Source organism: Hyperolius riggenbachi, chromosome 6 (assembly GCF_040937935.1).
Source record: "Hyperolius riggenbachi isolate aHypRig1 chromosome 6, aHypRig1.pri, whole genome shotgun sequence".
Classification (NCBI taxonomy): Eukaryota; Metazoa; Chordata; class Amphibia; order Anura; family Hyperoliidae; genus Hyperolius; species Hyperolius riggenbachi.
Window position 1 is genome coordinate 138248813 of NC_090651.1, and position 27916 is coordinate 138276728.

The 27916-nt window shown below is 43.8% G+C and overlaps 2 protein-coding genes across 4 annotated transcripts in view; one reads left to right on the top strand and one right to left on the bottom strand.

The window, feature by feature from the left end:
- Positions 1 to 2488, bottom strand: part of DBT (dihydrolipoamide branched chain transacylase E2) — a 43718-nt gene extending 41230 nt beyond the window's left edge. Inside the window, exon 1 of the mRNA XM_068239990.1 lies at positions 2349 to 2488. Coding sequence (XP_068096091.1) covers positions 2349 to 2399 — 51 coding nt within the window. The 5' untranslated portion in view covers positions 2400 to 2488. The remainder of the gene's footprint in view (positions 1 to 2348) is intronic.
- Positions 2489 to 2589: 101 nt separating this feature from the next.
- RTCA (RNA 3'-terminal phosphate cyclase) overlaps positions 2590 to 27916 on the top strand; it is a 32852-nt gene continuing 7525 nt past the window's right edge. The window contains exons 1-9 of one of the 3 annotated variants that reach the window (XM_068239992.1): positions 2590 to 2695; positions 4489 to 4575; positions 13788 to 13888; positions 15466 to 15633; positions 19077 to 19200; positions 20369 to 20427; positions 24392 to 24533; positions 25387 to 25511; positions 27285 to 27343. In XM_068239992.1, the coding sequence (XP_068096093.1) occupies positions 4525 to 4575; positions 13788 to 13888; positions 15466 to 15633; positions 19077 to 19200; positions 20369 to 20427; positions 24392 to 24533; positions 25387 to 25511; positions 27285 to 27343 (829 nt within the window). In that variant the 5' untranslated portion in view covers positions 2590 to 2695; positions 4489 to 4524. Of the gene's footprint in view, positions 2885 to 4488; positions 4576 to 13787; positions 13889 to 15465; positions 15634 to 19076; positions 19201 to 20368; positions 20428 to 24391; positions 24534 to 25386; positions 25512 to 27284; positions 27344 to 27916 lie in introns of all 3 variants that reach the window. The other 2 variants (XM_068239991.1, XM_068239993.1) reach the window with 2 other exon arrangements.

Consider the following 27916-nt stretch of genomic DNA (forward strand, 5'->3'; position numbering starts at 1 on the left):
CGAGGTCTGTGGGGTAGCGTGGCTCTCCGCCACTGCTCGGTAAGACTTTGCTGGTGGTCCCCCCTCGGGCATTACTTTTCCTTTTTTGGTGCAACTTCACCCTACTGGCTTTCTCCCGATCAGTTTAGCATCCATTTAGTGCTCCCTTGGCATTGGTTATATTCATTGCATTACCTGTCAGTGTTGCTTATAAGGGGGGTTTACAGGCTCCTTGGCTGTCATCTTTACCAAGCAATGGGTACTTGTTCAGATTTCATTATCTATTTGTCTCACATCATTTGATCATTGCACATTTTCTTTAGGAGTGCAATCTGGCTCCATTATATTGTTGTTTGCTCACATTACCTACTCTGTATACACTTAGCACTTTATTTACTGTGCTATTTATATTGCTTACCTGATTTGTGGAGTCTGAGTTTGTATACATATTTATACTTGGATGGTTATTGTATCATAGTAAAAGGGCCAATTTAGGGGGAAGCCAGTTAACTTATCTGTATGTATGGGATATGGGAGGAAACCGGAGTGCCCAGAGGAAACCCACACAGACATGGGGTGAACATACAAACTTTGCAGTGCATTTATTTCCTTTTAAACAATACCAGTTGCCTGGCAGTCCTGCTATCTTAGGCTGCAGTAGTGTCTGAATCACACACACCTTAAAGTGAACTGTGCATTGAATTTTCAAAACTTCTCAAACAAACGTCCTCCCAAAGGAGGCTCGTGAATTTTGTGCGCCTTAGGGAGGTGCAACAGTCATTTACTTACCTGTGGGGGGCTTTCCGTTTTCCATGTCTCTGTGTCAATATGAAGTCCTATGTCCCTAGCAACTGCAATGCATGCTGGAAGATGTAGTAACCACTAGTGTGGAGCTCAAATTTCACATCAAAATTTGCAATTACAATGCAAAATTGTAATGTGAAACTTCTGGCAAATGTGAAATTTTTCACATAACCGTAATTACATTCTGAAATTTCACAATTATGCAAAAATGCTAAATTTTATTCTGTGGGAAAATGTGAAAAAAAATTATCTAAAAGACCTTAATTTTTTTTTAAACCATTTAGAAAAATTATGAATTTAATTTTTTTATAACGTGTCCCTAAATAATCCACTTCACCTATCCGGCTTCCAGTCTTTATTACACTTGTGTGGCTCCTATCAGCCATTTCAGTAGACACTCCTTACAAGAGGAGTATAGGCTAGTGATTTTACAAAGGCTATATTCACAGTAAGAATTGCGTTCACTCTAAATACTGGGATGCAACAGGACAGAAAAGTGGCACAGCGCGTTATCCGCACTTTGGGTCCCACACAGTGAAGCTTACAGTCAATGTATGCTTCGCTGCTAATGCACGTTTTATGGGATGACATTCAGACCGCACCGTGATCCTCACTATAGGTGGCACATTGCAGTGCGACGTTGCAGCCGTTACATTACACCACAACGCTCGACTGAATGTAGCCTAACAATCAATGCATACTTTAAATTGTAAGCTTGCAAGGGCAGGGCTCGCTCACCACTTTGTATCTTGGAATCTGCTATACATTTTCATCATGTCACATTTTTTACTGTAATTATAATGACTAGCACTATGTTTAACAATTCCGTATTGTTTACCAAATGTCTATATTTAGTCATGTCTGTTTTATTACGTATGCTTTGTTGTTAGGGTCAGTCCATACTGGGATTCAAAACGGTCAATTTAGTGGAACCAAACCGACGGGTCCTACCAGATGCAAATGGATCCTATGTTAAATCAGTAGGATCCATTCACATTACTCCATTCCAACGGTTAAGTAAGCTGCGATAAATCCGGATAGACAGATTCATCGTCCTAACAGCTCGTTAATAGAGCGGAAAGTCAAAGATGGAAAAAAAACGTATGCACAAAGAAAAACTGGCCCGTATGATGGATCAGGTTTGATACAGATCAGGTTTTGATTTGTGCAGTGTGAACCGGCCCTTCCTCTGTACAGTGCCACAGAATATGTTGGTGCTTTATAAAGGAATAATAAAAAATTATAATATTTGCAATAGTAATACTTGTAGCTGGTTTGAATATGAGCAGATAGCTGCAAATATAATGTACATACAGTAGGTGATGTGCCAGCATTATCGAATGGGGGTAAATCAATAATGCAAGAATAATGCATTAGAGATCAGGAATCCATTCTAAAAACAACCTTTCAGTATAAATACACCTGCACGGCAATGCCCTGCAGATAACAGTGTGCCTGCAGAGGGCAGGGTCACCCCACTGAGCCTCTCCTCCATGAATCCCTCCCTGCAGGTGCTAAATACATATAAAGCCCCGCAGAGACGTGACGTCTGCAGCTCATCTCACCAGATGGACGAGTGACCGGCTGCCGCTCCTCAGCGCTCTCACAGCCGCCATGTTACCCGGAACAGCTCGCACGACCAATCATATCAGCGAACGACCTCCCGCGTCCAATCCGGAGACAGGAGCGACAGTGATTTGTGAGTATGCCAAGGAGATGGGGAGGGAGGGGGGTGTGAGCGCCTGGCAGCCAATAGGAACTGAGATAAACCCCATGCCTAGTTGTCAAAGCAGGAGGCGCTGCTCAGTAGGAAAGGGCGGAGTGTGAACGTCGCAAATCGGTGGGCGGAGCCTAATTTTGACATGTCGCTGTCAGTGGTACCAACCGACATTTTTTTGGATGGAAATAAATTGTACGATCTGGTTGATTTATTATTTGCTTTTAAACATAGATTGAAATAAATACGTGGACGGTGACTGACTTAGTTACTAATAGTCCAGATTGGAAAAGCATAAGCAGTATACCGCTGTTCCTGGTATTGGTGGGGTTAACAGGAAGAGGCGGGCTCTGGGTGGCAGAAGCCGGCAGAAAGCAGATCCAGGTATATTACATGGGACTGTTCATTGACTTGCTGAGTTGGTGGGGGAATTATACACAAAGCACACCTGAAGTTAGAATAATGTTGAGGGTGACATGTATTTCCCTTGGAACAATGCACATTGCCTAGCAGTCCTGCTGATCCTTTTGCTTTAATACTTTTAGCCATGAACCCTGTTACCCTGAACAAACATGCAAATCAGTTGTCTTTGACTCAAGACTGATTGGTTAGCCACATGCTTGTTTCAGATGTTTGATTCAGACACTGCAGCCAAAGAGATCAGCAGGATTGCCAGGTAACAAGCTAGGTTACAGGTACACGGTGGTGCAGTGTGTTGTGGCATAGTGGCTGCTTTGTAACGCAACTTGCTGTACTGCAATGCACCATCTATGCAGTGTTCACAGTGCAGCGGGTATGTTGCGGTATAACATTGTTTGGAATTGTAACACACTGCATGCAGTGCGTTACCACAAAATTCGTATGATAACTAACTGAAGCATACTCTCCATTGACTGTATGCTTCACTGTATAAGACGATAACATGCGGCGCCACTTTCCCATTCTGTTGCTGTTTCAGGGAACGCAACACAATGGGAAATAAACATGGCAGCCTTCATATCTCTCACTTCAGGTTCCCTATAGAAAGGAGCTTTACAGAGTCTGCTTGATGCATATGTCACACATTTACACACATTAGCCTCTATTCATAAAACAAATGTGGAGTAAAAACTTGTGGAGGTAAAATACCACAGCGGTATTTTAGACATCTGGGTGGTCATTCATAAAAATCTTGCCAGCTACGATACAAGTGCGGAGATCTCCCGCTGAAGGCTGGCGGTAAGCTGTCGGAAGGCATGCAGAAACACTGAAGCCGGCAGAGTCCCTCCGTGCGCTGCTCTCTCTGGGAGGTCTGTCCAATTCACTTTCATGTAATCCAAACTCTTCTCGCTACATCAGAGGAAGCGGTATTTCCTGCCCGCATACCGCTTCCTCTAATATTTATGAATTGACATTTTGTAACTTTTTCTAGATAAATCTAGAAAAACACAGCACAAGGCGGAAATTTCTCGCTCTGCTGGGGGATTGTAGATTTTCATGCGGAAACAGCTTTTATGAATGCACACTTTGCTAAATGGACGGGAAATCAGCTGTTTTGAGCGGAAAACTGGCAGAAAAAGTTTTATGAATAGAGGCCGTTAAAGGGAACCTAAACTGAGAGGGATATGGATGTTTCCTTTTAGACAATACCGGTTGCTTTTCAGTCCTGCTGATCTCTTTGGCTGAGTAGTGGCTGAATCACACGCCTGAAACAAGCATGCAGCTAATCCAGTCTGACTTCAGTCAGAGCACCTGATCTGCATGCTTGTTGAGGGGCTGTGGCTAAAAGTAGAGACACAGAATCAGCTGGACAGTCAGGCAACTGGTATGGTTTTAAAAGGAAAAATCTATAGCCTTTTCAGTTTAGGTTCCATTTAATCTAGGCACACAAAGCCTGGTACATTTGTCTACTTGTAGCATGAATTAACAGGCAGATATGCTTATTGGAGGGCATTGCACATGTTGGCAAAGCAGGGCATGCAAAAATTACTTTTCATCTTTATGCTTAGGTTTCACGAGGGAAGGAACAGAAAGCAGTCACAAATATGGCAGAGGATGGTGTGCCTATAGATATTGATGGCAGCATCATGGAGGGGGTAAGTGAGCTATGTTAAACGCACTTTAGGTGTAAATGAACAGTGAACTTCCCCATTCTTAGATGTCATGTAGATAGCTTTAGTGGTTTTAACTATATCGTAAACTCGACATGTATTTACCTCAACACTGTTTCTGCAGCACATTATGGAGAACATTGAATGGCTTGTCCTCAAATGTATCGCATGACGACTTTGCCATTTATTATTGGCTTAGTAAATGATTGAAAAACAGCTGAAATCCAACCGGTTAAAAAAAAACACAAAAAACTTTACATTTGATGAAAATCTTTGGTATCCATGCCCACATTACAAAGATCTCCCGCTCCTTGTAATGCAGCTGACAATATAAAGACAAGAGGCTCTCTCTCTTCAGTTAGTAGATAGACACCAACTCTTTGGCCTGGTGCACACCAAAAACCGCTAGCAGATCCGCAAAATGCTAGCAGATTTTGAAACGCTTTTTGTTATTTTTCTGTAGCGTTTCAGCTAGCATTTTGCGGTTTTGTGAAGCGTTTTTGGTGTAGTAGATTTCATGTATTGTTACGGTAAAGCTGTTACTGAACAGCTACTGTAACAAAAACCGCCTGGCAAACCACTCTGAAGTGCTGTTTTTCAGAGTGGTTTACGTTTTTCCTATACTTAACATTGAGGCAGAAACGCATCCGCAATCCAAAATCTGCAGCAGCCTGGGAGTATGCGTTTCTGCAAAACGCCTCCCGCTCTGGTGTGCACCAGCCCATTGAAATACATTACCCTAGCGGATCGCAAACCGCAGCAGAACCGCTCTGGTGTGCACTAGGCTTAAGGGCTGGTGCACACCAAGAGCGGTCTTGAGCATTTTTAACCACTTCCCGACCGCCGTATTGACAAATGGCGGCCGGGAAGTGAACCCCGCAAGGACCGCCGTATAGACAAATGGCGGCGGTCCTTGTAGGGGCATGGGCGGAGCGATCGCGTCATCCGTGACGCGATCCTCCGTCGGCGCCTGTCTCCGCTCACCCGCCGCAACATCCCGCCGGCCATACGGAAGCGCCGGCGGGATGTTAACCCGACGATCGCCGCATACAAAGTGTATAATACACTTTGTAATGTTTACAAAGTGTATTATACAGGCTGCCTCCTGCCCTGGTGGTCCCAGTGTCCGAGGGACCACCAGGGCAGGCTGCAGCCACCCTATGTCGCACCCAAGCACACTGATTTCTCCCCCCCCCTGCCCCAGATCGCCCACAGCACCCCTCAGACCCCCCCTGCCCACCCCCCAGACCCCTGTTTGCACCCAATCACCCCCCTAATCACCCATCAATCACTCCCTGTCACTATCTGTCCACGCTATTTTTTTTTTTACCCCCCCCCCGTGTACTGTATGCATCTATCCCCCCTGATCACCTGTCAATCACCTGTCAATCACCCGTCAATCACCCCCTGTCACTGCCACCCATCAATCACCCCCTGTCACTGCCACCCATCAATCAGCCTCTAACCTGCCCCTTGCGGGCAATCTGATCACCCACCCACACCAATAGATCGCCCGCAGATCTGACATCAGATCACCACCCAAGCGCAGGGTTTACATCAATTCTCTCCTCTAAACACCCACTAATTACCCATCAATCACCCATCAATCACCCCCTATCACCACCTGTCACTGTTACCCATCAGATCAGACCCTAACCTGCGCCTTGCGGGCACCCAATCACCCGCCTACACGCTCAGATTGCCCTCAGACCCCCCCCTTATCAATTCGCCAGTGCAATATTTACATCTGTGCTTCCCTGTAATAACCCACTGATCACCTGTCAATCACCTGTCAATCACCCATCAATCACCCCCTGTCACTGCCACCCATCAATCACCCCCTGTCACTGCCACCCATCAATCAGCCCCTAACCTGCCCCTTGCGGGCAATCTGATCACCCACCCACACCAATAGATCGCCCGCAGATCCGACATCCGATCACCACCCAAGCGCAGTGTTTACATCTATTCTCTCCTCTATTCTCTCCTCTAAACACCCACTAATTACCCATCAATCACCCCCTATCACCACCTGTCACTGTTACCCATCAGATCAGACCCTAATCTGCCCCTTTACGGGCACCCAATCACCTGCCTACACGCTCAGATTGCCCTCAGACCCCCCCTTATCAATTCGCCAGGGCATTATTTACATCTGTCCTTCCCTGTAATAAACCACTGATCACCCATCAATCACCCCCTGTCACTGCCACCCATCAATCAGCCCCTAACCTGCCCCTTGCGGGCAATCTGATCACCCACCCACACCAATAGATCGCCCGCAGATCCGACATCAGATCACCTCCCAAGTGCAGTGTTTACATCTGTTCTCTCCTCCAAACACCCACTAATTACCCATCAATCACCCCCTGTCACTGCTACCCATCAGATTAGACCCCTATCTGCCCCTAGGGCACTCAATCACCCGCCCATACCCTCAGAACGCCCTCAGACCCCAGCCCTGATCACCTCGCCAGTGCATTGCTTGCATCTATTCCCCCCTCTAATCACACCTTGAGACACCCATCAATCACCTCCTGTCACCCCCTAGCACACCTACCCATCAGTTCAGGCCCTAATTTGCCCCGTGTGGGCTCCTGATCACTCGGCCAAACCCTCAGATCCCCCTCAGACCCCCTTCCGATCACCTCCCCAGTGCATTGATTGCTTCTATTTTCCCCTCTAACCACCCCCTGAGACACCCATCAATCACCTCCTGTCACCCCCTAGCACTCCTATCCATCAGATCAGGCCCAATACAACCTGTCATCTAAAAGGCCACCCTGCTTATAACCGGTTCCACAAAATTCGCCCCCTCATAGACCACCTGTCATCAAAATTTTCAGATGCTTATACCCCTGAACAGTCATTTTGAGACATTTGGTTTCCAGACTACTCACGGTTTTGAGCCCGTAAAATGCCTGGGCGGTATAGGAACCCCACAAACTGACCCCATTTCAGAAAAAATACACCCCAATGTATTCTGTTAGGTGTATGACGAGTTCATAGATGATTTTATTTTTTGTCAAAAGTTAGCGGAAATTGATTTTTTTTTTTTTTTTCACAAAGTGTCATTTTTCACTAACTTGTGACAAAAAATAAAATCTTCTATGAACTCGCCATACACCTAACTGAATACCTTGGGGTGTCTTCTTTCTAAAATGGGGTCACTTGTGGGGTTCCTATACTGCCCTGGCATTTTAGGGGCCCTAAACCGTGAGGAGTAGTCTAGAAAACAAATGCCTCAAAATGACCTGTGATTAGGACGTTGGGCCCCTTAGCGCACCTAGGCTGCAAAAAAGTGTCACACGTGGTATCGCCGTACTCAGGAGAAGTAGTATAATGTGTTTTGGGGTGTATTTTTACACATACCCATGCTGGGTGGGAGAAATCTCTCTGTAAATGGACAATTGTGTGTAAAAAAAATCAAACAATTGTCATTTACAGAGATATTTCTCCCACCCAGCATGGGTATGTGTAAAAATACACCCCAAAACACATTATACTACTTCTCCTAAGTACGGCGGTACCACATATGTGGCACTTTTTTACACCCTAAGTACGCTAAGGGGCCCAAAGTCCAATGAGTACCTTTAGGATTTCACAGGTCATTTTGCGACATTGTTGGTTTCAAGACTACTCCTCACGGTTTAGGGCCCCTAAAATGCCAGGGCAGTATAGGAACCCCACAAATGACCCCATTCTAGAAAGAAGACACCCCAAGGTATTCCGTTAGGTGTATGGCGAGTTCATAGAAGATTTTATTTTTTGTCAGAAGTTAGTGAAAAATTACACTTTGTGAAAAAAAAACCAATTAAAATCAATTTCCGCTAACTTGTGACAAAAAAATAAAAACTTCTATGAACTCACCATACTCCTAACGGAATACCTTGGGGTGTCTTCTTTCTAAAATGGGGTCATTAGTGGGGTTCCTATACTGCCCTGGCATTTTAGGGGCCCTAAACCGTGAGGAGTAGTCTTGAAACAAAAATGATCTGTGAAATCCTAAAGGTACTCATTGGACTTTGGGCCCCTTAGCGCAGTTAGGCTGCAAAAAAGTGCCACACGTGGTATCGCCGTACTCAGGAGAAGTAGTATAATGTGTTTTGGGGTGTATTTTTACACATACCCATGCTGAGTGGGAGAAAGATCTCTGTAAATGGACAATTGTGTGTAAAAAAAATTAAAAAATTGTCATTTACAGAGATATTTCTCCCACCCAGCATCGGTATGTGTAAAAATACACCCCAAAACACATTATACTACTTCTCCTGAGTACAGCAATACCACATGGCACTTTTTTGCAGCCTAACTGCGCTAAGGGGCCCAAAGTCCAATGAGCACCTTTAGGCTTTACAGGGGGTGCTTACAAATTAGCACCCCCCAAAATGCGAGGACAGTAAGCACACCCCACAAATGACCCCATTTTGGAAAGTAGACACTTCAAGGTATTCAGAGAGGGGCATGGTGAGTCCGTGGCAGATTTCATTTTTTTTTTGTCGCAAGTTAGAAGAAATGGAAACTTTTTTTTTTTTTTTTTGTCACAAAGTGTCATTTTCCGCTTACTTGTGACAAAAATTAATATCTTCTATGAACTCACTATGCCTCTCAGTGAATACTTTGGGATGTCTTCTTTCCAAAATGGGGTCATTTGGGGGGTATTTATACTATCCTGGAATTCTAGCCCCTCATGAAACATGTCAGGTGGTCAGAAAAGTCATAGATGCTTGAAAATGGGAAAATTCACTTTTTGCACCATAGTTTGTAAACGCTATAACTTTTACCCAAACCAATAAATATACACTGAATGGGGTTTTTTTTAATCAAAAACATGTTTGTCCACATTTTTCGCGCTGCATGTATACAGAAATTTTACTTTATTTGAAAAATGTCAGCACAGAAAGTTAAAAAAAATCATTTTTTTGCCAAAATTCATGTCTTTTTTGATGAATATAATAAAAAGTAAAAATCACAGGAGCCATCAAATAGCACCAAAAGAAAGCTTTATTAGTGACAAGAAAAGGAGCCAAAATTCATTTAGGTGGTAGGTTGTATGAGCGAGCAATAAACCATGAAAGCTGCAGTGGTCTGAATGGAAAAAAAGTGGCCGGTCCTTAACCATCTTAGCGGTATGGACGAGCTCAGCTCGTCCATCACCGCCGATGGCTGCCGCTCAGGCCCTGCTGGGCCGATTTTGCTGAAATAAAGAGCAGCACACGCAGCCGGCACTTTGCCAGCCGCGTGTGCTGCCCGATCGCCGCCGCTCTGCGGCGATCCGCCGCGAGCAGCGGCGAAAGAGGGTCCCCCCAGCCGCCTGAGCCCTGCGCAGCCGGAACAAATAGTTCCGGCCAGCGCTAAGGGCTGGATCGGAGGCGTCTGACGTCAGGACGTCGGCTGACGTCCATGACGTCACTCCGCTCGTCGCCATGGCGACAGGAGAAGCCAAACACGGAAGGCTGCTCATTGCGGCCTTCCGTATTACTTCTGGCTGCCGGAGGCGATCGGAAGAACGCCTCCGGAGCGCCATCTAGTGGGCTTTCATGCAGCCAACTTTCAGTTGGCTGCATGAAATAGTTTTTTTTTTATTTAAAAAAAACCCTCCCGCAGCCGCCCTGGCGATCTTAATAGAACGCCAGGGTGGTTAAGGGGGGTAAAGCCCTAGGTCCTCAAGTGGTTAAAAACGCTTGCAGTTTGAAAACCGCTTGGCTAATGTATTTCAATGGGATGGTGCACACCAGAGCGATTCGTTTTTTCCCCAAATGCAAACTCTGGTCCTGCAGCATTTTTGCTAATTTCTGAGGCGATTCTGCCTCAATGTTATATATAGAAAAGTGGAAAACTGCTCTGAAAAACGCTAGATCAGAGCGGTTTTCCAAGCGTTTTTGTTACAGTAGCTGTTCAGTTACAGCTGTACTGTAACAAAATTTAAAAAACGCTACACAAAAACACTCCAGAAAATGCTAGGCATGATTAGAAAATCGCTCCAAACATGCCTAGAATCTCTCTGAAAAAACGTTTCAAAAACCACTAGCGGTTTTTGGTGTGCACTGGCCCTAATTGAGATTTTAACTTTCCAACAGACTTAAACTTTAAAATAAATTTAAATTGAGAAAAATACGGATACCATGTTTTTATTTATTTTTAAATTGCTGACATATAGTGGGGTGCGAAAGTTTGTGCAACCTTGTTAATCATCATGATTTTCCTGTATAAATCGTTGGTTGTTATTTTAAAAAATGTCAGTTAAATAACAATAATATTTTTATAGCGCTTTTCTCCCTGGGGACTCAGCCTCTCGTACTGATTGTGGAAGTGAGTTCCATAGAGACACACACAGGGATATTTGAGAAGTGAAATTAAGTTTATTGGATTTACAGAAAGTGCGCAATAATTGTTTAAATAAAATGAGGCAGGTGCATAAATTTGGGCACCACAAAAAACAAATGAAATCAATATTTAGTAGATCCTCCTTTTGCAGAAATTACGGCCTCTAAATGCTTCCTGTGGGTTCCAATGAGAGTCTGGTTTCTGGTTGAAGGTATTTTGAACCAATGCTCTATACGAAACATCTCTAGTTCATTCAGGTTTGGTGGCTTCTGAGCATGGACAGCTCTCTTTAACTCACACCACATATTTTCAATATATTCATGTCTGGGAACTGAGATGGCCATTCCAGAACATTGTACTTGTTCCCCGGCATAAATGCCTTCGTGGATTTTGAGCAGTGTTTAGGGCCTTTGTCTTGTTGAAACATACAGCACCTGCGCAGCTTCAGCTTTGTCACTGATTCCTGGACATTGGTCTCCAGAATCTGCTGATACTGAGTGGCCTCCATGCGTTCCTCAACTTTAACAAGATTCCCAGTCCCTGCACTGGCCACACAGCCGCACAGCATGATGGAACCACCACCATATTTTACTGTAGGTAGTAGGTGTTTTTCTTGGAATGCTGTGTTGTTTTTGCTCCATGCATAACGCCCCTTGTTATGCCCAAATAACTCAATTTTAGTTTCATCAGTCCACAGCACCTTATTCCAAAATGAAACTGGCTTGTCCAAATGTGCTTTAGCATACCTCAAGCAGCTCTGTTTTTGCTGTGGTCAGAGAAAAGGCTTCCTTTGCGATGCACAGTGACTCCATCTGCAGCAAGATGATGTAGGTCTTTGGTGCTGGTCTGTGGGTTGACTGACTGTTCTCAACATTCGTCGCTTCTGTTTATCTGAGAATTTTCTTGCTCTGCCACTTCAAGCCTTAACCTCCTTAGCGGTAACCCTGTGCTGGACACGGGGTAAGCCGCCGGAGGGTGCCGCTCAGGCCCTGCTGGGCCGATTTGCATCATTTTTTTTTTCAAACACGCAGCTAGCACTTTGCTAGCTGCGTGTTTGGTCCGATCACCACCGCCCGCCGCCAATGCGCCGCTACCCGCCGCGATACAGGAGCCCCCCCCCCCGCATACCCCTTGCGCAGCCTGGCCAATTGCCGCCAGGCTGCGCTATAGGGTGGATTGGGACTCCCTGTGATGTCACAAAGTCGATGACCTCACTCCGTTCGTCGCCATGGCGACGGGGGAAGCCCTCAAGGAAATCCCGTTCAGAACGGGATTTCCTTATGGGCAAGCGGCGCCGGCGACGATCAGACATTACGAGAGGACGCCGCAGGGAGGGGGGAAGCATGTAGCTAGCGCTAGGCTAGCTACATGCTAAAAAAAAAAAAAAAAAAAGTGAAAAAAAATTCTCCTGCAGCCGCGGGAATCATACCGCCAGGGAGGTTAACTTGGACTGAGCCTGTGGTCTTCCATTTCCTCAATATGTTCATAACTGTGGAAACAGACAGCTGAAATCTCTGAGACAGCTTTCTGTTTCCTTCCTCTAAACCATGATGGTGAACAATCTTTGTCTTCAGGTCATTTGAGAGTTGTTTTGAGACCCCCATGTTGCTGCTCTTCAGGGAAAATTAAAAGAGGAGGAAAACTTACAATTGAACCCCTTAAATACTGTTTCTCATAATTGTATTTACCTGTGTATATAAGTCAGGGGTTACTGAGCTTACCAAGCCAATTTGAGTTCCAATAATTAGTTCTAAAGGTTTTGGAATCAATAAAATAACAGTGCCTAAATTTATGCTCCTGCCTAATTTTGTTTAAACAATTATTGCACACTTTCTGTAAATCCAATAAACGTCATTCCACTTCTCAAATATCACTGTGTGTGTCTCCTATATGATATATTTAACTGACATTTTTTTGTTGTAACAACCAACGATTTATACAGGAAAATCATGACAATTAACAAGGTTGCCCAAACTTTCTCACCCCACTGTACTAATGTTTTGGTCATAGTACTTCCTGAAACTATCATGCATTCAGTGGAGTCTAGAAGTCAGAACTAGTGGCCTGCATACTTACCATGGGTCTGTGGACTCAGAGGCTGTGAGATGAAAAAGATCAGCCCAGCAGCCATTCATATTATACAAATTTTTTGTGAACACACAAGACACAACTCAACTTGGGGAGGGGGTGGCTATAAGGGAGGAGACTGTAGTAGGAACACTGCTGACCCTTTGGGGTGTTACCCAACTGCATTATGGGGCGTGCTTTCCCCGTAATGACAGTCTGAATATTGAGGAACCAGAGAAGAGAATCCAAGGGCATTGACATGATGTGGTTGATGCTTCTTCATTTGCAACAGTGAAGTCCAAAAAACAAGTTGTAAAACAGCAAGCCTATCAGAACAGCATAGCTGCAGGATGCCCAGGAAGGTGAGTGGTGGAGTGATGCGACTCCCAACATCTAACAGCTGTCTCGCGTGTGTGGACCCATGATCACAGCCAAAGGGTGTTCTTGGCATGCACATTTCAGAACCGCACTCTGGGATCGCAAACATCCAGTAGGCGTGTTGTAGGAAAGAGTGTGCGCAACTCCTTCTGCTTCTGTTTGACTGGCTCTAATCAAAGCTCCAAACAGGGCTGAGCAGCACAACATAGCTCGGCCAAACAGGTGAACCTGTAAGTATCAGGATCTTATAATACACAGTGGCATATTTACTTTAGCATTTTGACAGTCTCTTTAGGTATCCATTAAAAAAAAAAAAAAAGTACAGTGCATGTTTTCTTTAATGCATGTGCATGGAATATATTAGGTTTATTTAGTGTAGCATATATGTAAATATTGTCACTGTCATTATGATGTTTTTGAAATAGGGAGGACAGATCCTTCGTATCTGTACTGCGCTGAGCTGCCTTCTGGGATTGCGTGTGCGTGTCTTGAAGATCCGAGCAGGAAGAAGCACTCCAGGCCTAAGGTACTATAATCTTCTTTCTAGCTCTTCTTTCTATGCATAATGTAATTATAGTTTTCCCTGGTGTTCTAGTGATCCCCCTTGTTGTTCCTGGTGGTCAAGTGGTCCTCCCTCCCTTTTAGCGGATTTCCAGTGGTCTACTTACTCCCTCCCCATCATAGTATGCTCAGGTGGTGTAGTGGTCTCTCCATCTCTCATTAATCCCTGGTGGTCTAGTTTCCACCCTACCCTTTACAGTATGTCCTGTTGGTCTAATGGTCCCCCATCCAACTTTCCATGATGGTCTAGCGCCCTCATCCAGATTTTCCTGTTGGTTTAGTGCTCCCCCCCCCCTCCCACACACACAGCTTTTTTTGGTGGCTTAGTGCTTCCCTATCCATTTCTCCCTGGTGTTCTGTTGGCCATTTCAGCTTTCCATTGATGTGCATAGCTCTCCATACTGAGGAGCGGGCCCCAAGGAAAGGTAGGGAGGAAAGAAGGTTGCACTCCCCACATTCCTTGCCAGGCCCCAGGTTCCCCCTGTGCCTCATTCAGTAGTACTTGTTGTACTGCAATGATGGTGGCTCTACAGTGCGTTGTGCTGTCTAGAACAGGGTAGTGGCCTTATTCTGTGTGATGGCCCTCTGTAATTTTTTTCCATTCTCCCAACGTCAAAACTTCCGCACTCTTTTAGTTTTTGGCAATCATATTATGTGCAATCAATGTACCTAGTTCTTTTAGTTGATTAGTACTATTATTTTGCCCTTTTTCTATTAGGCCAAAGATTGCTTTTAATTGGACATGGTCTGAGCTGCCAGAATTTTTGGGTTACTGAGCATTCCCACCATATATGGGCTGTTGAACCTCTTCCCATCCCATATCTCCAGAACCTCTCATTCTTAAAGTGAACCTCCAGACTAAAATCGACTCAGCAGCACTGAAAAGGCCTGGTGTTTCTTTAACAGTTTTACAGCATCAGAACTTTGTTTCTCTTATACAAGCCTCATTTTTAGCTGCACAGAAGAAAACTGCCCTGGCATTTTCCCCCTGATACTGTGCAAAGCATGATGGGATTTCTGATGTTGTTGTTCTCGTTCTGCTGTTTTGGTGCAATTTTTTTTTTTTTTTTTTTTTTTTTTTTTACATTTTGAATTTGATATTTGAAGCCTAGCGTATGCAGCTGGGAGGGGTTATCAGGACACAGGACAGTTGGAATTGTGTCTTAGGTTCCCTGTCACCTCTTTTTAACCAAAAAGATGGCTGCCCCCATGACAAAGATGGCAGCCCCCATGAATCACAAACATTTGCCTGTTCTTTTAAAACAGGGTGGGTAAAAAATTATATTACCTATCTATTTTAATTAACATAACTAATGTAACTTAATGACAGTATGTTTGTTTAGGCTGGAGTTCCCCTTTAAGTTTACAGATTATTATTATTATTATTATTATTTTACCATAACTGCAGATTTTTAGTCTTCTGAATTATTAATATGAAGTGTAAGTGTGTTCATAATTTAGAGTTGGCTTAGAAGTTTCTAAATTTGTTTTAAACACTTCTAAATAATTTGGATCATTGTTCACAACTATATTAATGCTTAGATGTTACTTCCTTCCCTCTCTTAGGCCCCAGCACTTATCAGGACTGGAAACCGTTCGGGATTTGTGTGGCGGCAAGTTGGAAAATGGAGCCATTGGCTCTACAGAGATTGATTTTACACCTGGGAGGATAAAAGGAGGAGCACTGACTGCTGACACAAAGACTGCTGGGTTAGATTGTATCTTGTTTTAAATTGTTTCTGTATGTATGTGCTTATTAATTATTTTAAAGGGGTTCTTTCGCGAAAAAAGTAGGCAGTTAAACAATGTGACAGATGACAGGATTTGGGCCAGTCCCTCTTTTTATGCTGGGTACACACGATGAGATTTCCCGTTCGATTCCCGGATCGATTCGATTAAATCAAACATGTTCGATTGGATTTCGATCGATTTTTTCATGATAGGTATGCAAAATCGACGGAAAAAACGATCGAAATCCAATCGAACATGTTTGATTTAATCGAATCGATCCGGGAATCGAACGGGAAATCTCATCGTGTGTACCCAGCATTAAGGGGGATTCTCAGGGCTTTCTTTGTTTTCAACAGCATTTCCTGAACAACAGTTTAACTGCCAAAATAGCAAGATAGCAGCCGGCCTCCCTAATCACTTGCACACTAGTATGTCAGTTAAATTTTGCAACTGTTGTTCAGGAAATGCTGTTGAAAACAAAAAGCCCTGAGAATCCCCCTTAACCTCCTGAGCGGTCTGGACGAGCTCAGCTCGTCCATCACCGCCGGAGGCTGCCGCTCAGGCCCTGCTGGGCCGATTTTTATCAAATAAAGTGCAGCACACGCAGCCGGCACTTTGCCAGCCACGTGTGCTGCCTGATCGCCGCCGCTCTGCGGCGATTCGCCGCGAGCAGCGGCGAAAGAGGGCCCCCCTAGCCGCCTGAGCGCTGCGCAGCCGGAACAAAAAGTTCCGGCCAGCGCTAAGGGCTGGATCGGAGGCGGCTGACGTCAGGACGTCGGCTGACGTCGATGACGTCACTCCGCTCGTCGCTATGGCGACGATATAAGCAAAACAAGGAAGGCCGCTCATTGCGGCCTTCCTTGTTTATTCTGGGCGCCGGAGGCGATCGGAAGATCGCCTCCGGAGCGCCCTCTAGTGGGCTTTCATGCAGCCAACTTTCAGTTGGCTGCATGAAATAGTTTTTTTTTTATTTAAAAAAAACCCTCCCGCAGCCACCCTGGCGATTTAATCAGAACGCCAGGGTGGTTAAAAAGATGGACTGGCCCAAAACCTGTCATCTGTCACATTTTTTAACTGCCTACTTTTTTCGCAAAAGAACCCCTTTAACTAGATAAAATGGCTGTTACTTTGCCTGTTGCTCCAGCTGACAAGAAAGTGTATTAACTTCGTGTCTGCATTTTCACCTCAATGTAACTGTATGTACTCACGGGGGGCTTGGTGAGAGGCCTGAGTATCTATAATTACATGATAACTTTATTAAATTATGCATTTGCATATATTTTTTTTGATGGCCAAGCCTGTCCAACAGAAGTATTTTACAGATGCTGAATGCTTTACTGCTCCATAGACAATGCTCACTCCCTGCATCCTGCTCTACTGTCCATAGACAATGCCCACTTCCTACATCCTGCACTACTGCTCCATAGCAGAGGCGGGACAAGGTCCTCCAGCACCCAAGGCTGAGACACCAAAGTGCGCCCCTCCATCCCTGCCACCCCAGCCGTCACACACTGATTGCTATTAGACTAAGAGGTGCCACAGGGCCCACAACCTCCCCAACACCTTAATATCTAGTTATCTGGCTTGCAGTCACTGCCATGTATCCCCTTTTCTTATTTCTTTCTGCTTCAAACACAATTAGGAATGACAGCTGAATGAATTGTGCGCCCCCTCCTACACTGCGCCCTGAGGCTGGAGCCTCTCCAGCCTATGCCTCGGCCCGGCCCTGCTCCATAGACAATGCCCATTCCCTGCCTCCTGCACTACTGTTCCATAGACAATGCCCACTCCCTGCCTCCTGCACTACTGCTCCATAGACAATGCCCACTCCCTGCATCCTGCTCTGCTGCTCCATAGAAAATACCCACTCCCTGTGTCCTGCTCTACTACTCCAGAAACAATGCCCACTCCCTGCGTCCTGCACTACTGCTCCATAGACAATGCCCACTCCCTGCCTCCTGCACTACTGCTCCATAGACAATGCCCACTCCCTGCGTCCTGCTCTACTGCTCCATAGAAAATACCCACTCCCTGTGTCCTGCTCTACTACTCCAGAAACAATGCCCACTCCCTGCCTCCTGCACTACTGCTCCATAGACAATGCCCACTCCCTGCGTCCTGCACTACTGCTCCATATACAATGCCCACTCCCTGTGTCCTGCACTACTGCTCCATAGACAATGCCTACTCCCTGCCTCCTGCACTACTGCTCCATAGACAATGCCCACTCCCTGCGTCCTGCTCTACTGCTCCATAGAAAATATCCACTCCCTGTGTCCTGCTCTACTACTCTAGAAACAATGCCCACTCCCTGTGTCCTGCACTACTGCTCCATAGACAATGCCTACTCCCTGCCTCCTGCACTACTGCTGCATAGAAAATGCCCACTCCCTGCGTCCTGCTCTACTGCTCCCTAGAAAATACCCACTCCCTGTGTCCTGCTCTACTACTCCAGAAACAATGCCCACTCCCTGCCTCCTGCACTACTGCTCCATAGACAATGCCTACTCCCTGCCTCCTGCACTACTGCTCCATAGACAATGCCCACTCCCTGCGTCCTGCACTACTGCTCCATAGACAATGCCCACTCCCTGTGTCCTGCACTACTGCTCCATAGACAATGCCCACTCCCTGCCTCCTGCACTACTGCTCCATAGACAATGCCTACTCCCTGCCTCCTGCACTACTGCTCCATAGACAATGCCCACTCCCAGCGTCCTGCACTACTGCTCTATAGACAATGCCCACTCCCTGCGTCCTGCACTACTGCTCTATAGACAATGCCCACTCCCTGCGTCCTGCACTACTGCTCTATAGACAATGCCCACTCCCTGCGTCCTGCACTACTGCTCTATAGACAATGCCCACTCCCTGCGTCCTGCACTACTGCTCCATAGACAATGCCCACTCCCTGTGTCCTGCACTACTGCTCCATAGACAATGCCTACTCCCTGCCTCCTGCACTACTGCTCCATAGACAATGCCCACTCCCTGTGTCCTGCACTACTGCTCCATAGACAATACCCACTCCCTGTGTCCTGCTCTACTACTCCATAAACAATGCCCACTCCCTGCGTCCTGCTCTGCTGCTTCATACACGATCCTCACTGGCTGTGTCCTGTTCTTCTTCATATTCAGTTGACAGCCACTGTCTCTCTGGAATATTAACTTTGTGGAGTAGCTTTATCAAACCAGTGCAAGGAAATCTAGAGTAAAACAACTGCTCCAGCACTGGTTTTGATAAATCAGTCCTTCTGCATGCAGCTCTTTTTCCACTATAAACCCAAATCTCTGCAGCTTAACCTTCTGCCCCTTCTATGATCTGCACTGTATTTTGCTCTTTTCCTTCCTCAACATATTCTTACTGTGTCTTCATTCTGCAGTTCCCACTCAATGTATTTTTTTTTCTCTGGTCCTGGTAGGAGTGTGTGTTTGCTTCTTCAAGTCTCCCTACCTTGTGTCCTGTTTGCTGAATCCCCCTCAGAACTCATCTTCAAGGGTGGCACAAATGCAGAGATGGCTCCACAAATTGACTACACTACAATGGTGAGTATAGTATATCAGATGTACCTTCTGTTTATCTGCACAACAAATCACCATATGCCATAGTAACTCTCTTTGGCTCTGCAGAGGTTAATTGGGAGTAACTAGCATGCGATATAGCACTTCTCATTTAGAGCTGGAGGAAGAAGTAGAACCAGTGGCCAGGACTAAGAACTGTACCATATTAGAATGATTTTACTGGATAACTATATCACAAATAAGGCTCCCTGCACACTGCAAATCCATTCCGATTTTCAGTTCCGATTTTCCCTGAATACATTCAACAGAAAAATGGATCAAAAAATGCAGCTTGCAGTAAAGATTAAAAATCGGATGTAAAAACCTACCGTATTAAAAAGCTGAATCGGAAACGCATGCAGTGTGCAAGAGGCCATAGAAACTAAACTCATTACTAGCAATTGTTTGTAAATATTAGGAAAGTAGAACAGAAGTCTTGCCGTTGCCCTTAGCAATCAGTCAGTTTTCTTATATTAGGTTCACCTGGGAATGTGGTTGGTTGCAGTATAGAATAGCTCCAGGCTGTGCACCATGGTTTATTGACCAGTCCAGGTCTGAGAGTGTCCTGGGACTTGTAGTTCTGTATCAGCTAGAAAACAGCAGTTTGGGCTGGTGCACACCAGAGCGGTTCTGAAGCGTTTTTTAAAACGCTTGCAGGGGGGAAAGCGCTTGGCTAATGGAAGTTAATGGGCTTATGCACACCAGAGTGGCTCGTGTTTTCCACAAACACAAACTCAGAGGCTGCAGCATTTTTTAGATTTCTAAAGAGTTTCTGCCTCAATGTTAAAGTATAGGAAAGTGGAAAACTGCTCTAAAAACGCTACATCAGAGCAGTTTTCCAGGCGTTTTTGTTACAGAAGCTGTTCAGTAACAGCTTGTACTGTAACAATATTTCTAATCTGCTACACAAAAACGCTCCAAAAAACGCTAGGCATGTTTAGAAAACTTCTCTAAACATGCCTAGAATCGCGTTTGTGGATCTGCTAGAGGTTTTTGGTGTGCACTGGGCCTCAACTAGTATACAGAACTTATACGGTGGCATGGAGTGCATTCCTGCAATATTGGCAGGATGATAATTAGTATTGCCTGCTGTCTGGAGTTGGACTTCATTCATGCAATTATCATTATGTAATAATTATTTTTTTTTCTACAGGTATTTAAGCCTATTGCAGAACACTTTGGCTTTAAACTGGATTGCGATATCAGAAGAAGGTAAATATGTTTTGAAAGACTGTTGGGATGCCTTGAGAGCATAACTCCACTTTCATAAATAAATGAAAAAAAAAATCTAGCTAGCTTCAAATTATGTTACGGTCAATATTTGAAGTGTACAACTATTACTGATTTATGTGTGTCTTTTTAAAATACAACCTTATCTCCTGTATTGTGTATATTGCACAAAAAACAAAAACTCAGCAGCATCTTCAGCTTTGTAGTCACGGTTTTTAGATTTTGTCAGCAGTACAATAGAGATATGTATTGCCTTTACAGAGCAAATTTAACTGTGTAGAAGCAGTGAGAGCTGCTATGAAGCTCTGTACACCTGCTGTACTAATCTCAGCCAGGACAACCCGTTCCAGACCATCACAACCGAGATCCCAGCCTGTACAGTTATTTCAGTGACTTCTGAGCACATTCATTCCCCTTACCTTGTCTGCCAGGATACCCTATTCAGTCAGCCCTCCTCACCTCCCCATAGCAACACTATACATCTGTACTGCGCTTGTTCCCTGCAATCCTGCCTGCAGGATCACCCTCTATCCTGATTGGTCACACTTTTGGTATATGTGTATGTACCTTTTGGCCCATTATTTAAGCAGGATCATTTTGCTGTCAGTATACAGTGGAGGAAATAATTATTTGACCCCTCACTGATTTTGTAAGTTTGTCCAATGACAATGAAATGAAGTCTCAGAACAGTATCATTTCAATGGTAGGTTTATTTTAACAGTGGCAGATAGCACATCAAAAGGAAAATCGAAAAAATAACCTTAAATAAAAGATAGCAACTGATTTGCATTTCATTGAGTGAAATAAGTTTTTGAACCCCTACCAACCATTAAGAGTTCTGGCTCCCACAGAGTGGTTAGACACTTCTACTCAATTAGTCACCCTCATTAAGGACACCTGTCTTAACTAGTCACATGTATAAAAGACACTTGTCCACAGAATCAATCAATCAAGCAGACTCCAAACTCTCCAACATTGGAAAGACCAAAGAGCTGTCCAAGGATGTCAGAGACAAAATTGTAGACCTGCACAAGCATGGAATGGGCTACAAAACCATTAGCAAGAAGCTGGGAGAGAAGGTGACAACTGTTGGTGCGATTGTTCGAAAATGGAAGGAGCACAAAATGACCATCAATCGACCTCGCTCTGGGGCTCCACGCAAGATCTCACCTCGTGGGGTGTCAATGGTTCTGAGAAAGGTGAAAAAGCATCCTAGAACTACACGGGAGGAGTTAGTGAATGACCTCAAATTAGCAGGGACCACAGTCACCAAGAAAACCATTGTAAACACATTACACCGCAATGGATTAAAATCCTACAGGGCTCGCAAGGTCCCCCTGCTCAAGAAGGCACATGTGCAGGCCCGTCTGAAGTTTGCCAATGAACACCTGAATGATTCTGGGAGAAGGTGCTGTGGTCTGATGAGACCAAAATAGAGCTCTTTGGTATTAACTCAACTCGCTGTGTTTGGAGGAAGAAAAATGCTGCCTATGACCCCCAAAACACCGTCCCCACCGTCAAGCATGGGGGTGTTTTTCTGCTAAGGGCACAGGACAACTTAATCGCATTAACGGAAAAATGGACGGAGCCATGTATCGGGAAATCCTGAACGACAACCTCCTTCCCTCTGCCAGGAAACTGAAAATGGGTCGTGGATGGGTGTTCCAGCACGACAATGACCCAAAACATACAGCAAAGGCAACAAAGGAGTGGCTCAAGAAGAAGCACATTAAGGTCATGGAGTGGCCTAGTCAGTCTCCGGACCTTAATCCAATAGAAAACCTATGGAGGGAGCTCAAGTTTAGAGTTGCACAGAGACGGCCTCGAAACCTTAGGGATTTAGAGATGATCTGCAAAGAGGAGTGGACCAACATTCCTCCTAAAATGTGTGCAAACTTGGTCATCAATTATAAGAAACGTTTGACCTCTGTGCTTGCAAACAAGGGTTTTTCCACTAAGTATTAAAGAGTAACTGTCAGGCTGCAAAAGCTAATTTAAACCTCTATTCTCCTGTGTTAAACAGTTTAGAAGGAAGCCAAAAAGGCAATACTGCAGTTAAAAATCTCTCTTACTTTAGATGTTTGCTGACAGCAAGGCTCCGTATTCCCAGGCTCCTAAGGAGGACGCAAGCCGAATAACAGATACTGCAAAGCATTCTGGGGCCCTCCCCTGGCTGCTAGTGAGGCTCAAGTTACAACAGCATGTAACAGTCTAGCTCACAGCACTAATAAATCTCGGGCAGAGTACACTGCAGGAGTCCGCTATTGTTCCTAGCCACATGGCTAATTAATATTCACTGCACAGTAGTGTTACTCATTACCAGCGTTTGTGAGAGTGGAATCATCAGGAAGCAGGCAGGACATGACGACACATTTGGCTTCATAGGAGACAGACAAACATGGAACCTGCCATGAGCTGTCAGGAGCATCATTCTCTGCAAATACTATATAAAAATTATGTGAAGTACAAACATGGACAGTCAAATGCATATGTAATGTAAGTACAGCCAATCTTTAGCTACTGATATGTGTTTATTTTCTCTGAGACCTTATACCTAACAGCTCCTCTTTAAGTCTTTTATTGTTAGAGGGTTCAAAAACTTATTTCACTCAATGAAATGCAAATCAGTTGCTATCTTTTATTTGAGGTTATTTTTTCGATTTTACTTTTGATGTGCTATCTGCCACTGTTAAAATAAACCTACCATTGAAATGATACTGTTCTGAGACTTTTCATTTCTTTGTCATTGGACAAACTTACAAAATCAGTGAGGGGTCAAATAATAATTTCCTCCACTGTAGCTTTTGCTATACATGATGAAATTGACATGCCTGTGGCCCATATGCAATTAACTTTTTCACCTGAGTTTTCTCCTAGGTGAAATTTTGAAATTTGTCGATAAAATGTCTTTTAAATCACTAGAAAGCAAAAAAATACTCATAATTTTGATAGTACTTTTTCCACTACTTTTTGGTACTTTTTACATTGCAAAGTACTAAAAAGTTATTCTAAATTAAAGAAGCAAAATTATCTCCTGGGAGAATTGTCAGGTAAAAAAGTGAAGTGCATATGGCCCAGTATGTTAAAAGGGGGGGGGGGGGTAAAAATAATGCAAATGTATCACATTATTGATTACGGCCTCATTTAGTTATAAACACACATAAGTATACTACTACTTAAACATTTGCTCTTTCTGTATATTATATTGCACTGCTTTCCATAAGTAATATACTTTGTTTAAATTGTGAAGTTGCAGCAATATCAGACACGTTCTCTGATGCAATGCTGACCATATGGGGCTAATGGGAGGGGCAAGCCTGACAGCCCTGTACTGCCATGTGATCAGGCAGGGGTCATAATAGTGGCCTTCTGAAGATACAGATACTGTACATTACTGTGTGTACATGGCTTAATCCACATAAAACCAGAACCACTAGAATTTGTGGAGCTGTCCAAAGGAACCAAAAAACCACCTTACTGAAATTACAATGTTAAGTACAATTCCATCTTCCTAAAATAGAAGACATTTGCAAGTATTCAGGTTCACATGAGCCAGAAGTTACTCCCATAAGTCACTAATTTCGCTCAGTGAGTTAATATGCAAATCAATTTCCTTCTGAAAGGTTTCACATCCATTCCTTCCTTCTTCACAGACCAGTATAAATCATTGTTTGTAGACATTTCTTTAACAAGCAGAAGTAATTTCCACTATTATTTATGCAATAATTATAGCAATTTGAATGTAAGGACTTTTTTTTTTATATATATATATACACTATAGTTCTATTCTAAACAATGAAAACACATGCAAATTGTCTTTCTGACCTAATGGAATTTATATGTGGATCTCCTAAACATGATCAAATTGTTACAGATATTCTTTAGCGTAAGGCTTTTGCAGTGTAATAAATGGTTTTAATGCTATACTGAAATCTTTCTCTTACAGAGGTTACTACCCTCGTGGAGGAGGTGAAATACTAGTCCGAGTTTCTCCTGTAAAATATTTAAAGCCCATCAACCTGACAGATAAGGGTTCTGTCACAAAGATATATGGGCGAGCATTTGTGGCTGGAGTCCTTCCCTATAAGGTCAGTGGGTATCTTCCAAGTGAAGAATCTGTGCCATACCCATGTCAGAGCCAATCACAACTTTTTTGTTGTTGTTATCCTCTTGCATGAACACTGGAACTCTGAATAGGTTGATGTGTTGGTGGGGAAGAAATTAGAAAGCAAATTTAGGAAGTGGAAAAAGCAGTAAAGTAACAGATTGAGTAGCTAGCCTTGTACAGAACTTGTTCCTCAACTGTCATTAAAGGTATAAAGACTTAAAACAACTTTACTTGTATTATCTGTGCTCTTAATTACATGTTGTGATCCACATATGTGATCTGATAATTAGTGTACAAGTAAGGAGGGAGTGGAGTGCAGAGAAGCTAAACTAAACCTTTTTGTCCAGTGAAAAGCATACAATTATGTGAGTTATGCCGTTATACAATTATGTGCAGTGTTCTCCCCAGGCTCTTTTAGCCGGGTGCTCCACCCGGCTAGTTTTGGTGAGCACCCGGCTGTCATCGGCTCACCTCCTCCTATGCTGTAAGCAGATTTGTGCACAGAAGCACCGGTCCTGTATTTTCTCATCGCCCCCCCACCCGGCTAATTTTTCATGCCACCCGGCTGGAAAAAAATTCTGGGGAGAACACTGATGTTAGTTATGCCGTTATACAATGCACTGAGTGATTTTCAAGAAGAGACATGGATAAGCTGTCAGACAAGCTAGCTACAGTCAAACCACTGCTAGCGTACTTGTAAAGACTCCCAATAAATCGGGGTTCTCTGATCTGTTCAAAGGGTCAACAGTCATCCGCAGTGGACAGTTTGTATGTGTTATAAGTTTATGTTTCCATAATAAATGTAACATTGCCACTTTTTTACTCTCTTGAAGATGGTGAAGGACATGGTGTCAGCAGCAGTACGTTGCATTCGGCGGGAATTGAGGGATCTGCATGTAAATATTCAAGGTGTCCAAGAACCTGCTGACAAAGCAGTGGGAAACGGTAGCGGAATTGTGTAAGTGGTTTGTAGTTATGTGGAATAAAATTCTCTGGCGTGCAGTGCAGTTGTATGAAGTCATTTTCAGGGGCAACTTCTTCTCCACTGTGGGATCTGTTTATAATGATGATTAAAAAAAGAAATGTATAAATTGAATCCATTTTTCAGCAGTAAATCTTGCCTAAATATTGCCAGAAATCGGGACTTACTTGGGGAGGTTGCGAGGTTCAGTCTTTAGAGAACCGCGCATGCTCAAGACTCTTACGGTAGCTGGTGTGATGACGGGCAGGGTCTGTTTTTTTCTACTGCTCAGGGTCCCTTTTAAGACACATTCTAGAAAGGAACCATTCTGAGGTTTAGTGGTACATCTTACTTGGTAGAGAAGGTCAAACGTGGCTTTATCTCACTTTCAGGCAGACTTACTGCCTGCTTTGTGACCGCAAAGTATAAAGAATTACAGCAGGAACATAAGACCTCCTTCCGTGGTCATAAGGAAGGAAGCACCATATATGGCCACAGTTGTGCAGTGGGCACACTGTGCATCACACACTCCTGATAACCAATAGCAAGCTCTGAATGTAAAGGACAGCTTGATGCCGCCCAGTGAGACATTAAGATGTAACCCTTGGTAAACTGGAGGTTTTTCTATATATAACAGGGACTCCTAGTTTCCGGGGTACTTCACTTTCTACCTGACTTTCTTCTTTGCTCACGTAGCCTAGATTTCACATTGCCTAGATTAATTTCCTAAAGGCATGAGCCTAAGGGTGCATACACACATCAGACCATAGTCTTTGGAAAATGAAAGATCACAGACCAATTTTACCCCCTTCCATGTAGTATGAGAGCTACACCTACACAGTCTATTCTATTGAGCTGAACTCCCCATCAGATAGAAATCTTTGCAAGATGATGCACACAAAGATGCTGTACACATGCAAAAGATAAGTATCTGCAAAAGATCTGTTCCTGCAAAAGATCCATTCCTGCAAAATGCATTCATAGTCTATGATATCTGCAGATTCTCATACACACCTTGTTTAACAGACATTCATCTGCAGATCAGATCCACTAGGATGGATCTTCAGATCTGCAGATGATTGTCTGATCTGCAGATGAATGTCTGTTAAACAAGGTGTGTATGAGGATCTGCTGATATCATAGACTATGAATGCATTTTGCAGGAACAGATCTTTTGCAGTTACTGATCTTTTGAATGTGTGCAGTATCTTTGTGCACAGCATCTTGCAAAGATTTCTGTCTTATAGGGAGTTCAGCTCGATAGAATAGACTGTGTAGGTATGGCTCTCATACTACACGGAAGGGGGTAACATTGGTCTGTAATCTTTCATTTTCCAAAGACTATGGTCTGATGTGTGTATGCACCTTAAGTCAGTTAATAGGACTGATTTGTGATTGCAATGCAACGCCAAGATGACATGGAGATTGCTGATGATTTGTGCACCTATATTCCTGAAGATAGCCAAATAAAGTTCCTTAATTGCTTGAGGCATCTGTGTTCCACTTCGAGGTATCTGCTATAGTTGTGAGAATGTCAAGCTACTAACTGCAGTTTTTATACTGCTCGTGCCGAACGGTGGTTATCCCTGGCAACCACTAAATCGCGTTCTTTTTCTGGCCTAGTCAAATATCATCTGCAGCAGAGCAACTTTGTGTCCAAAGAGCATTCTGTTGTATGCAAATGAACATTACTATTGAAGAATGACATTTAAAAGGCCACAGATTAATTTTGTGTTCAGTTTATTAAAAATGTAGTCTTTTTTTTCATAGAATTGTTGCTGAGACATCTACGGGCTGTATATTTGCTGGATCAGCACTAGGGAAGAAAGGTAATCCTGAGTTATGTTTTTTACTGTCTATTTAGTACTAATGCCACAGAGGTCACCATTATCCATCCAGCAGGTCTCGGGGACCTGTATCAGCACTGGTGGACACATGGTACAGTCCACTTTGAAGTCTGTCTTGCAGGCAGTTTTTTTTTTAAGTGAAACTCTTCTTTTGTTAAAGCAGAATTACAGTCAAAACGTCTCCTCTGCTCCAGCAGACCAGCCATGAATTCTATAAACAACCCCTAATTTAAAAAATATCTAAAAGGGTCAATATGTAGATACCGTATATTAACTATTTTTTTCTCCTGAGAGCTGTATCTGTGATGGAGCTGTGCTGCATTGAGCCCGCCAGGCTGTCGGAAGACTATTTATATCGCTAATTCAGCCTCCCTTGTATTACTGCATATTATTTCACATTTGCATTAATTAGCTTTACACAGTTTTTTATGAATTCACACATTGATACATTATACAATGTGAATTTTAAATGATTAGTGTGAAAAGCTAGCGCAAGGTATCAAACTCAGATGATCACAAACCATTGCAAGCAATGAACATTTATGGTGTGTATGT